At 43.7% G+C, this 13146-nt stretch overlaps 1 protein-coding gene across 9 annotated transcripts in view; it reads right to left on the bottom strand.

Moving 5' to 3' along the window:
- LOC121306654 (protein unc-13 homolog B) overlaps window positions 1-13146 on the bottom strand; it is an 88814-nt gene that overhangs the window by 16419 nt on the left and 59249 nt on the right. For all 9 annotated transcript variants that reach the window (XM_041238521.1, XM_041238531.1, XM_041238507.1 and 6 more), the window contains 8 exons: window positions 11268-11394; window positions 10538-10634; window positions 9405-9548; window positions 9002-9079; window positions 7782-7859; window positions 3513-3601; window positions 2859-3011; window positions 1805-1928 (listed from right to left, as the gene is read on the bottom strand). In XM_041238521.1, coding sequence (XP_041094455.1) covers window positions 1805-1928; window positions 2859-3011; window positions 3513-3601; window positions 7782-7859; window positions 9002-9079; window positions 9405-9548; window positions 10538-10634; window positions 11268-11394 — 890 coding nt within the window. The remainder of the gene's footprint in view (window positions 1-1804; window positions 1929-2858; window positions 3012-3512; window positions 3602-7781; window positions 7860-9001; window positions 9080-9404; window positions 9549-10537; window positions 10635-11267; window positions 11395-13146) is intronic.

Genomic DNA, 13146 nt, shown 5'->3' with positions numbered 1-13146 from the left:
TGAGAGCAGAGACAGGGTGAGATCAGGGGTGAGAGCAGAGACAGGGTGAGATCGGGGGTGAGAGCAGAGACAGGGTGAGATTGGGAGTGAGAGCAGAGACAGGGTGAGAGCAGAGACAGGGTGAGATTGGGGGTGAGAGCAGAGACAGGGTGAGATTGGGGGTGAGAGCAGAGACAGGGTGAGATTGGGGGTGAGAGCAGAGACAGGGTGAGATTGGGAGTGAGAGCAGAGGAGTGAGAGCAGAGATGAGGTGAGATTGGGAGTGAGAGCAGAGGCAGGATGAGAGCAGAGATGAGGGTGAGAGCAGAGTGAGAGTGAGAGTGAGAGCAGAGGCAGGGTGAGAGCAGAGACAGGGTGAGATTGGGAGTGAGAGCAGAGGCAGGGTGAGAGTGAGAGCAGAGGCAGGGTGAGAGCAGAGACAGGGTGAGAGAGTGAGAGCAGAGGCAGGGTGAGAGCAGAGACAGGGTGAGAGCAGAGTGAGGGTGAGGCAGGGTGAGAGCAGAGACAGGATGAGATTGGGGGTGAGAGCAGAGACAGGGTGAGAGTGGGAGTGAGAGCAGAGGCAGGGTGAGAGCAGAGACAGGGTGAGATTGGGAGTGAGAGCAGAGGCAGGGTGAGAGCAGAGACAGGGTGAGATTGGGGGTGAGAGCAGAGACAGGGTGAGAGTGAGAGCAGAGGCAGGGTGAGAGCAGAGACAGGGTGAGATTGGGAGTGAGAGCAGAGGCAGGGTGAGAGCAGAGACAGGGTGAGATTGGGAGTGAGAGCAGAGGCAGGGTGAGAGCAGAGACAGGGTGAGATTGGGAGTGAGAGCAGAGCAGGGTGAGAGCAGGGTGAGATTGGGAGTGAGAGCAGAGGCAGGGTGAGAGCAGAGACAGGGTGAGATTGGGAGTGAGAGCAGAGGCAGGGTGAGAGCAGAGACAGGGTGAGATTGGGGGTGAGAGCAGAGGCAGGGTGAGATTGGGAGTGAGAGCAGAGGGGGTGAGAGCAGAGACAGGATGAGATTGGGGGTGAGAGCAGAGACAGGGTGAGAGTGAGAGCAGAGGCAGGGTGAGAGCATAGACACGGTGATATTGGGAGTGAGAGCAGAGGCAGGGTGAGAGCAGAGACAGGGTGAGATTGGGAGTGAGAGCAGAGGCAGGGTGAGAGCAGAGATAGGGTGAGATTGGGAGTGAGAGCAGAGGCAGGGTGAGAGCAGAGATAGGGTGAGCTTGGGAGTGAGAGCAGAGGCAGGGTGAGAGCATAGATAGGGTGAGATTGGGAGTGAGAGCAGAGGCAGGGTGAGAGCAGAGACAGGGTGAGATTGGGGGTGAGTAGAGACGGTGGGATTGGGGGTGGGGGAGAGTCAGGGTTATATCAGGTAAGAATGGGGGTGAGAGCAGTCAGGGTCTTTTTTTATAGACTCAGAGACAGTTCCAATAGTAATAGTGCTGGTGACTTTAGTAAAATAGCCAAATATCCAAGAGTGCTGAAACTGTAACAAACAATAAACAGAGCTTGTATTAAATACCTGTCCTTTATTCTTTCACTGGCATGTGCTGAAGTTTTATTAAACATTTTGTTCTTTAGTTCTATGAACATGAAGGCTCCTACTGCAGAGCAGATTCACCCATTACAGGTTTTTAGAAAAACTTCATTAGCCACAGTGTATAAGCAACAAGCTCAGGTGTGTCATATTAAGCTCATAGTAACTCCAGGAATCGATGAAACTGCTATGCAAAGGGAGTCTTCCTTCCACCCCTGCTGTGTAAGTAAATGCATGCCCGCTCGGGTTGACCATGCAGGAGGGCTGTGAGGGGAGACTCACCGAGGTGTCTGTGAGAGGAGGCAGGACAATGGATTTCTCCATGGTGTTCATGACGATCCTCCACAGGTCCTTCAGGACTCTCTTCAGCACCGTCTTCTCACACACCTTGGCAAAGAGCATCAGGCTGGCAGGAGAGACACAAGACAGACAGAACTCAGCAGAGAGCAGCACCAGCTCCCAAATCAATCCTTCAACAACAGCTTTCCTTGATCACAGGCTGATCCAAACTGAGACAGCCGGGCATCTTCCAATGAAAATAATGCGGAATGTCTTTAGCACTCTTCCACGCAGCACTTCCTGTGGAAGAAACGCAGTCTACACATATGTACTGCTTCTGAGTTCTTGTAGGTAAAACAACTCAGACCTACAAGATGACGTGCAATCGAAATTAGGGAAGATTTACTGGAATTACTTTGTTAGCCCCATGTACTTTAATACTCATATAAAATAACTTTAATACCCCTGATAATGTGTAAAAAAATGAATGAATGCAGGTTTATGATTGTCATTTTTTAACAAAGTCCTCATTCTGACATGTTTTGTAATTTTTTTTAAGTTGTTTACAGTCAGCTGCTATGGTCATAGACAGGGGCTCTATTCTGAAGCACTAAGTTTTCTTAGAGTAATAAAGAAGTTGTAAAAAGACCAGTTTTACTGGTACTTGCAATACTCTTGTAAAACAGCAGAGGGCATGCTTAAGACATAGTCCACTGAATTCATTACATCGTGCAATATCAGAACTTACCAGAATCTAAACAACGCATCATTTAACTGTGCCTCTGACAAACAACATTCAGGATCTACACAATGTATCATTTAAACTGTGCCTCTGATGAACAACATTCAGGTTACGTATTAAAAGCTTCAACATCCAAATCTAGTTCTCAACTTTTAATACTTGACTTGAATGTTAAGCGGTAGGATAACACTCAAGTCTTTGATCGAAACACAGATGCAGTTCAAGAATGATTACCCCAATGTGAACCTGGCACTGTATTTGATTATTCACTACAGCCATGTGTATGAATTGCAGCAGCTCAGTCTTGGTACTTACTTTCCATCTAGGAAGTCCATGAGTGGCCTTAGCACGTTGTCTGCATCTGCTGCCAGTGTGCTCTGGGCATTGGCTGGGACGTTACTGGTGCCCTTCACCTGGCACAGGATATCACCCATCTGCTTGAAACAGTCCTCAATCTTGGACTGGAAACTGCGGAGCATGATGGGGTACAGTCAGTGAAAAACTGTACCATTAAAGAGATAGTGACTAAGGATCAAACCCTGGTCTCCAAGATACAGCATCACACTGCCTGCTCTGCTATCACCCATAACCATCAAACACTCAATAGTACTACATTTAGACCTGCTAACAGAACAGTAATAAATGCAATGACAAACATTCAGACTAGTTTTTTTCAATGTCATGAATGTTCAATAGGTATAAGTGGATCTTATGATGCTGTAGATACATCATCCACACTTTATAGTGCTAATTGTCTGCTCTGCTAAAAGAGCTGGGCTTCCTCTACAGAGTGACTTTATAATGATTACAAGAGTCATACACGCAGCAGACTTGATACACGAGCCCCTGAAAAGTCTCCAGATAGATTCAGCATTGTTGCTCTTTTTAGACACATCCGTTGAGTTTGCTGATGGGCTCCACACACATGCAAGTCCTGGTTTTCCGGGTTTCTGTTTTGATGCCACCCACCTGTTCCCAAAGACAGTGCTCAGCTCGTCAAGCACGTTGTTCAGTTTCACCTGCAGCTCATTCAGGGTATCACTGGCCTCCGCGTCCAGCTGCAAACCAGACAGAGAGAGGAACAGAGACAAGTGAGAGGAACAGACAGACCAGGTGGGGAGGGTGCTGCTCTGTTTTCCCAAAGACCAGCTCCAACACCAGTTAGTTTATAATGAGAGTGTATATTTAAAAAAATAGAAAAAGGGTTTCACAAAACATCAAACCGTGTGACAGGAGGGCATTCTTCAACAGCACAGATTTTATTGGTAAGACAGGAAGCCTTATCTAACATTTTAAAGGTTGAAGAAGTAAATAAACAGGCGAACCAGAATGGTTTCAGATTCTTTCTGGAATTACAAATACAAATGAAGCCTTCTTAATCTCAAACGCTATCAAATTACAGAACTCTTTCCTTTTTGCAATGAACAAAAATCCAATCCATTGACTTGATTTACTAGCTGGGCAAGTGGGGAGGAAGCATACTAAAGAACTCTTAGGACAACTCATTTGTTGTACTGCAACACACTACAGTGTGTGGTGAAAGAGACACAGACAGGTTATTAGTGCCATAGACTGGGGAACACAGGAATCTAATCCTACATTACCAGCTTCTGAAGCCCAAGTGACCTCAGTTTCTTTTGCCAAGCATCACATACCATGCAGCCGACTGGACAAAAAAAAAACCCCAACGGACTATGTGCAAGCAGACTATCCCACAGCTACAAACTATTAAAATACAGTATAGTATCAGGGAGTGAACTGCACTGAACCCTCTGCTAAATCCAAGGGTTAAGTACGGCCATATTCAGGTCATACACTTCTTATTGTGACAGGACAGAAATCCTGCACCATCTCCTTTAATTCCAGCGCACCATGGCCCTACTCACAACACTTAGGATCACACGTCATTGTCCCCAGCAGGGGATGAAATATACCTTATCACTGAACTAACAAGTCATTTGCTAACCTAATAACACTAAGGGGTTAAATAAAGTACGACTTTACCAATTTTAATTAAATTATTCATGAGCTTTTTCTCATACCGATGGCTTTAATTTGTAATTTAAAGTAGGTGAGTTAAAATGAAATAAAGTGTGTTAAAGTTCTGTGAACAGGGCCCCTGAAGAGTGCTTCACAGATTTCAGAGAGAGATGCAGACCTCTGTTTCCTAGGAGGGGCCGCACAGCAGGGATTCAGGGATTGCAGTGTGACACAGCAGGACTACAGTCCTGTAAAGGAGCACACATCCTAGCAAGTTCTTCAGCTTCAACTAAACCCACCTTTACCTCCTTAGCTTCTGACTATTGATGAAGAGAAAAGAGAGAATTCAGCTTTCAAAAGGTGTAGGGGTTTCTTTAGGAGGCAATCATAACACTGTGGAGTGAGTCTGAAGGGCAGGGACAGGGGCATAATGAAACCCCTGAGAAACTGGCTCACAATCGGCAGCCAAGGAGATGGTTTTTATAGTCCTTACTGAATAGTAACATCTGTCAACCCCACTTATGTGGGTAGATTGGTAAGGGGGTAGGTAGAAAGTGTGGGTAGAAACATACAGTATGTAAAATCATTATTATATTACTGAAATTGATAAAGTACCTGTGCATCTGCATGCTGCTTTTGAACATCTGGAGAATAAACAGCAGGACTGAACTATGTGCTTTTCTTCATAATGCCCAGGGCAGCTGGATTTTACAAATTGTCTCCACATCCTATGTTAGTCATACAGTCCTTTTTGTTCTTAGACTACATTTAATACACAAGCCTATTGTCTACAGTCACCATGAAAAGTAATGTGTTTGCTGTAAACTACAGGGCCCTCTGCAGCCTTTAACAGTGCTATAATATGACCTGCAAATAATCCAAACTGACTTATAACTGATGAAAGGCCGCTACACACCAGACTCTATGTGATTTGTCATCGGACATCAAGCTAATTTCACAGCGACATGTCCGTACACACCAGATCTATAAAACTATTAAAATGCTATTGACAAGAGGCCAAGCTTTGCTGGGGACCCCGAGGGGGGCGTCACATCTCACTCTCCGGGGTGGGGGATGGGAAAACAGCAAGGACTCCTTCTCCTCATCGTGCAACAGCAAACCCTACTGGGCAGACACCGAGCACATTCAGAGTGGTTAAGAGGCACCCATATATCTTTCATCTCTGTATCTTGATAATTGTGATGAAGTTTGTCAAAAACCTCTCTGTATTTTTCTACGGCAAGTATTATTTTTACTTCTGTAATTTCGGATACTGCTTCACTGTGGTGCACACTATGCATTGAAGCTGTTCTGTAATTGCTCAATTCACTAGTTGCTGCACAAAGAAATCACAAAAAATAGGATTGAATCCTATATATTACACATCGCTCCAGGGTCAGCTCCGCGTCGCCTTGGTGTGAAAGAGAATTATAGGTTCTATTCCTTTTTTCACATCACAGCACATTATCTCTTGTCACATCGTGTCTGGTGTGTAGCGTATCTTCAGGCAGTACAGTTTTATTAGTCCTTATAGTCCCAACAGCAAGTACATCATCGTTTCTACTGAACTGCAAGTGAGACAGTTATGTGGATAGAAACTGAAAGCTTACCGAATCCACTCTTCTAATTATATTACTGGAATGTATAAAGTACCTGTGCATCTGCTGGCTTTTATTCTACTTTTGCAATTGGACCGCTGGGCATTAAGCACTGTAAAAACACAGCAGTACTAATGTGTGTGTGTTCCTCAGCGATGCTCTGGTCAGCTGGATTCTAGGATCCTCTAAGCATCCCATTGTACTCACATAGTCATTTTTGTTCTTAGACTACATTTAAAATAAAAGTCTGGTAAGTTAGCTACAGTCAGCACAGACAGGGGTCTACAGTTAATTAATCAACCCACCTTTGCCTCCTTATCTTTAGACTAATGAGGAAGAAATAGAGCGAATTCAGAATGGGGGTGGGGGGGGGGTGGATAATTAGTAGAAAGTCCGAGGTAAAAAGGACATGCTAATAATGCAAATGACATTCACTGATGAAAAGAGTGTCCGATTATACCTTTCACATTCTACATACAGGATGACTGCATGCAGAAACTACTTGAGTAGTGCTGCAATACAGCTGTGTGTTGGTTTTATCTTACTTTCAAGTATATAGACACACACACACAGTATATATATACATATATATATATATATACTGTATACATTAGTTACCTTAACTAATGTATTCTTGTGGTTTACACTCGCTTTGTATCATTTTTTGTTTTAGTCATCGCATCCTAGTGAATTTAAAACTCAGAAGTTTAAAGCATCTCTGCAGCCTCAAAAGATCTCTCAAAGCATGTCTGACCTCCAGGTAGCTGGGGTACACAAGAGGGTGCTAACCGTTAACCAGACCCTCTGCAGCACTGTGCCTCTAGGGTAACTGCTCAGTATGCTTTGGTTAGCCTGGCGAATTTGTATATATGTGAACAAGTACAATAGAAAATGGGACACAGGATTCACATAGGGAAGGGAGGGCTCCAGTTTGGTAAAATCCTCCTACAAGACAATATTTCATGAATAAGCGATGATTTTAAAATGGTCTGGGAGTCGGACGGGGAGGGTTATATAATCACAGTCCCTCAGAGGCCCAACTTAAGAAGTTTTACACAGATGGAGGAAGAGACAGAAAGGGCTCAGCTACTCCTCGTTTCCAAAGCCATTCACAGAGCTGCCCCAGGCTGGGGGGGTCGCTGCTTCCTCTCGCCTCACACGGCAGGAGAAACACAAAAAGGCACGGCTTATTTTTAGCTTCACTGTTCATACCGGTTGCTATTGTAGCTCTGAGAACTAAAGAGGCCCTGAACTAAACCTACCAATCCCGATACACCAGTGGCGATTGAGTAGTACAACAATGACAATATTTCAAAGGCGGAGACGTGACATTGACTGTATGATACATTTCACTGATGACCGGTTTAGAAGTCAATTCCTATCAGCGGTTTTAAAGAAATAATTAAAAAAAACAGACAGCAATTATGTAAATAACGTGCAGACAGGTGTTTTTTTGTCCTGAGCAGACCTGGAATGAAACATTCACTGTATGTGAAAGAAGCCTATTAAGTGAAGATCTTTATATAAACAACAAAAAAAAAAAAAAAGAAAAAACCAAAACCTGATTTAGTTTCGAGCGAGGCAGAATAGATGCGTGTTGTGTTTGGAATGAGGCCCCAGCACCTTTCCCACCCCTCTGTCCCCCCCTCACTCCTTTTACCTGCTTGCCTCCCATGGCCTCAAACATCTTCTCCAGCTGGACCCGGAGCTGCTGGATGTTGTTCATCAGAATACAGGGCTAGGAAAAAAACAGACTGATCAAAAAAGGGTATGGAATGGATGCACCACAGGGTAATGGCAGGGCTTTGCAGCCCATTGAATTGAAAGTTGAAGCAACGGCTAGATGTCAACCGCTAGCCTCTACAGTTCAAAGATGAATGTCTTACCTTTCAACTAAAGAGCTAGCTCTGTAGTCAAGAGGCAAATATTTGTCTTGCTGATGTCAGTATTGTTAATTCATCAGCCGCTAGGAGGAGACCCATTCTCACAGCTCCTGGACGACTTGCACAAAAAATTTGCAAATGTTGTGACATCTACTGCCACTCTTCTCAACACATCAATTGAGCTCCTTGATGCTTAGGACAGAAGAAGCCAGCAGTGCTTAGTTAGATTCAGAACTGGACTGTTACAGAACAGGACCCTTGATGTTCCCACCTAGGTGTCAAATCATTGGTATTGCACGTGGGCCCTGGTGCACTGAGTACCTCCAATTTGTTCCACCTGGTGAAGAACACTTAAAATAAAAGTGACAGCTGTTTCTTGGTAGTAAACTTACACAGGTGCACATTTTAATTTTATTTTATTATTTATAATTTAAAGGTGTGCATCCTCTACTGTGATCAGCTGCCTACATTTCATTGCTGTGTAATTTTAACGGTGTAACAGCGCTACTACTAAGTGGCAGCGTTTTGATTTAAAACAGAACAGGGAAATGTCTGCCTATCAATGAGACAGTGTGAGGTTAGGTTAGGGTTAGAGATAGGGTTAGGGACAGGGTTTTATTGCTGTGTAATTATAATGGTGTAACAGCACAGGGAAACGTTTGCCTATCAATGAGACAGCGTGAGGTTAGTGGTAGTGTGTGGAGTGTCCCTAAAACAGCAAGCCATCCAGCTCCAGGTACACAGCTTTCCATAATTATATAAACATTCCAGTGTAGCAGTGACCATTTCCCAGCCTGATTTCAATCTAGTGTGGTTGTGGACAGCGGTCTTGTTATTTCTAATGCCAGAGTGCCTCAGACAAGCCCAGCAGATTTAATGAGTGCTATATTAAGTGCTATGGCTGCACTGTGTTTAATGTTTTTAGCGTCAGTTTTATGAAAAGTCTCTCGAAGCCCGATGTGTGGTAGTGTACTGCAGGGAGCGTTGGTGGAGTTACCAGTTTCTCTTTGGAGCAGTAAGACTCAAAGTTCTTGGAGACGATGTCGGCGTACTGCAGCAGCACCTTGCCGATGGTCTGTGGAGGAAAGAAAGCAGATCCTGTGAGTGTCTGGAGGATCATCCACTGTGCTGCTACTACCGCTTTCAGAAACTATTCGACAGGCATGTTTCAGTGAAAGTGCTCTTTGATGTGGTTCTCTCAGTGGTTATTGGGGAGCCCAGAGAGGTTTAGTAGTCCCCCATATTTATTGTTATACAAAAAAAACAAAACACCATAAAAATCTTGCTAAACATTTTATACACAGAGCTATTTCAAATTTGAAATGATAATTACTTCATAGTACTACACTTTTAAACACACAGTATCTGCACAACACAGAGATAAAAAGCCAGTCTTGTACCTTGGCGAACCTCCTGTTATAGTGGCCCATGATGACTGGGTCGGGACACTCCAGCTTCTTGATAATCTCAAAGCTCTGGTTGAGCTGAGTGAACACGTCCACCACCGAGCAGGAGAACAATGCATGCTCAGATGTCTGCTGGAACTGAGGGGAACAGGGGCACGGCAAGTGTGAGAGCAGAGTACAAAACACGGGACACAGGGAGGAGGGAATGTGAGCAGAGTATAGGACACGGGGCACAGGGAGGAGGGAGAGGGAGTAGAGTACAGGACACGGGGCCCAGGGAGGAAGGTCAGACAAATGCTCCAGAAGGATCCTCGACACACAATCCACATTTTTATGAATACCTTCTTTAGTGTAACTGTAGGAAAATACTGGGAAATGTAGGAAACTGTATAGCAGTGTCTTTTGTACTGTGATGAGGAAAGGGTTAATGTACGTTTCAAACAAGTTGTGTGAGCATGCGAGAGTGAATGGAACAGAAGCAGCATGCACAGAGTCTAAAGGTGGTTGTTAGCTAGTAATGAAGAAGTACATGAGCATCTGGGCACTACTTGGGAAATTACGATCCAGAGGATGAAACTTCCAGCCCTGCCTTGAGAAAGAGTGCCCGGTGTGCAGGTACACTGGATCAATCTATTGCTGTTACCGGAAGATAGGTAACAAACACAAGATGTCTAAGAATATATTTGCTATAATTGTGTGCTGTTATATTACTATGCAATAATTATTAAATAAACTGCATAATTTGATACAGTGTAATCAATAGTCATTATCTTTACTAGTTTCTTATAGTTTTACCTGGATGAACTACCTATGAAACTCCACCAACGCACCTCAATTGTAGGACCAAGAAAGTGCACTTCTGTTGTGTGTTTGAGCAATTAAAGTATTCCGCAGTTCTTAGTGGACACAGGGATTCACAAAGCTTTGACTTTTATTAAATCGTTTAAAATTGGTCTAAACTATTGATTTTAAAATAGCCTAGAATAATGTAATGCACACAAAACATTTTAAAGAAAACCCTCTCTTTTAATACGTTTATTTGTGAATGTGGCTCATAGAATTGCAAAGAGTTGCTGTTAAAAATAAAAACCCAGTTCAGCTTAACGGTGGTTTCTGTGCACACTCACCCCGTCCTTCTTATCCCTCTCTAGGGCTCCATGCATGAACTCCATAGACACGTCCTCATTCTCATCCAGCCACTGCAACACAAACTGCTCAAACCACCTGGCAGGGGGAGGGAGAGGAGGACAAAACCATTAGCAGGGAAAGAAAAATCAAACACCAGTGTGCATGGTCACACACACTCACACTCACAAGGGCTGGCACCCATGCTTCACTGCAATAAACACACAAGTTTGCACCAGACAAACAAACTCAGACATGCTCGATCCATGAACAAGGGGAAGCCCACTCCACTCAGACACTCACATGACTTTACAAACAAGGTCTAGGGGTGTAACGATACACTGCTCTTAAGAGACAATGTGTATCTCGATATGCAGGGCACGCTGCGATACGCTGTGCACCAGGATACACGGGACTGTCCCGAGTGGCTACTTGTATGATACATAAAAAGATCAAATGGTTATTTAAATGAGGGACCATTTTGTTAAAAGACTAAAAATGTCATGAGACAGAGAGAGTATGTGTCCATAGCAACTATATAAAAAACCCATTTATTCTTCATTTCAAGAACCATTGAGCTCTGTTGTGCTTTAGGTCTTGTATCACGATAAAACGATACACAGCAGTCCTTCAAGAACGATACGATTTATCATGTAAAGAAAGCATCACGATTCCCTGACATCGCTTACACCCCTAACGAGAAGTAGATGCCCAAAAAGCAGCATCACTCACGCAGGATACTCCGGGACGCCCCCCTTGAGTGCAGGCAGGTCTCGTACATACTCGTTGTAGAGCCACTTCACCTTGAAGTGCAGGTTCATGTAGTCTGCACTCTTGCACAGCCTGTGCTTCTCATGCTCTGCGGCAAAAAACAAAACAAAAAGTCTCTTGTTGTTTTGCGGTTAATCATTTTTTGGGGTTTCACTGGTGAAGCTCATATTTTTCTGCCACCACGCTCTTCACTTCTCAGGTAATTGGATCCCACTGGGGCCTTGCTGCTGCACATGTGACCAGACTTTAAAGTTATATGTGTATAACGTTGTCAGGATGTTAACAATGGAAAGAAACATGACAGGTCATTTAAACGGTTGTAGCAACATGCAGGGCGTGTAACCCTGTATTTTTTGAAAACCTACTCTAAGAAATATTTGCAAGACTTTTAGACTGTTAGTGTGCAAGTGTAATAGGAGCACTTGAAAGCAAGGCATGACACCTGAGCGTTTTCTTTACCCTAGTACAGCGTATGATACTAGTAGAGCTCTTTTTTGTTTTTATTATTGCACATGTAATATCAACACAGGCAATAGAAGTCCACAACAGGGAAGATTTAAGAATTATTTCATTTGCGAAAACCACTTTAAGCATAGACTTCTTCTCTGTTGTCAAGCCAACATAAAGAATTACAGACCCTTATTTAAAGCTTCCTCGTGATCAAGCAAGCTCATTTCCACAATGGCTGTTTCCCCCTACCTCTGGGAACTTTTGGTGCAATATCCTAATTTCGAAAGAGCTAGGAAAGGATGTGAATGGGAGGACAGCTGCTTGACAGAATGGGTACAGAGCTTGGCCAGCTGCGTTTGGGAATATCTTACCCCTGTAGAAGTGGACTCTGTGAATGCGAAACATGACGGGGGCTGGAATGTGAAGAGCCAGATGGGAGAGAAGTAACGAATGAAACAAACAGAGGGAAAAAAAGGAGACAGAGAAGGTGGCAGAAAAGATGAAAACCGAAAAAAAGTGAAACACCACGAAATGAAGACGTACAGTGCGGTACAAACACAGATAGCGGCCTCTCAAACTGTACTAACTTAATAATCTACTTACTACCTAATCTAAATCTCAAACCAGCCCTGTTCTGCCCCTCCCTTCTGTACATTACCGACAGATGTACAGCAAGCCAGAACACTAACCACACCTTTGTATACTGGAGTCTTCTGAATTGACTTGTTAAATCCAGGCTATAAAACCTGCTATGAATCTCAAACACTACAGAACACTGGTCTTCAGACCTTTTTTGTTTTGTTTTTAAATCACACATTTGACAAATGTTTTAAAATACATATCAACATCTTATTTTCTTGTTCATGTGAATATGAATTCAACTTTATACCTAAACTGAAATTAACACTGTAATACCCTGTGATACAGAAATTAGCATTACAGGGTTATACTTAAAAAAACAACTATTATTTATTAGTAGAAGTAGGAGACAATAGCGGGCCTCTAGTTTCTACACAGCTAGCCGACCTACGATCCACTGCGCTGTGCAATCCAGCAGCTAATCTACCACTGAGCCACTTACAACAGCTGATTGTATCCAAAACTGAAAAACAAAACAAGACAGGACAGAGATGAGTGAAAATGGAAGAGGAGGAGAGGAGAATGAACAGAGTCATGTGCAAACAGAGACAGCAAGAGGACAGAGGAGATAGGAATGCAACCCCACACTTGTCCCAAATGAGGAGATTTCATAAAAACGACCGTCTTTGGCGCAGCCGATCTGGTCAACTCAAGGTGGAAAATGCAAGATTTGCCCATGTGTGTTGGGTTATGGCTCTTATCTGAAAGGTGACCAGAACGTGATGCATTTCCAGTTCTCCAGAGGGTCCCA

The sequence above is a fragment of the Polyodon spathula genome, chromosome 2 (assembly GCF_017654505.1).
Source record: "Polyodon spathula isolate WHYD16114869_AA chromosome 2, ASM1765450v1, whole genome shotgun sequence".
Lineage (NCBI taxonomy): Eukaryota > Metazoa > Chordata > Actinopteri > Acipenseriformes > Polyodontidae > Polyodon > Polyodon spathula.
This window is presented reverse-complemented; position numbering and strand designations above follow the sequence as displayed.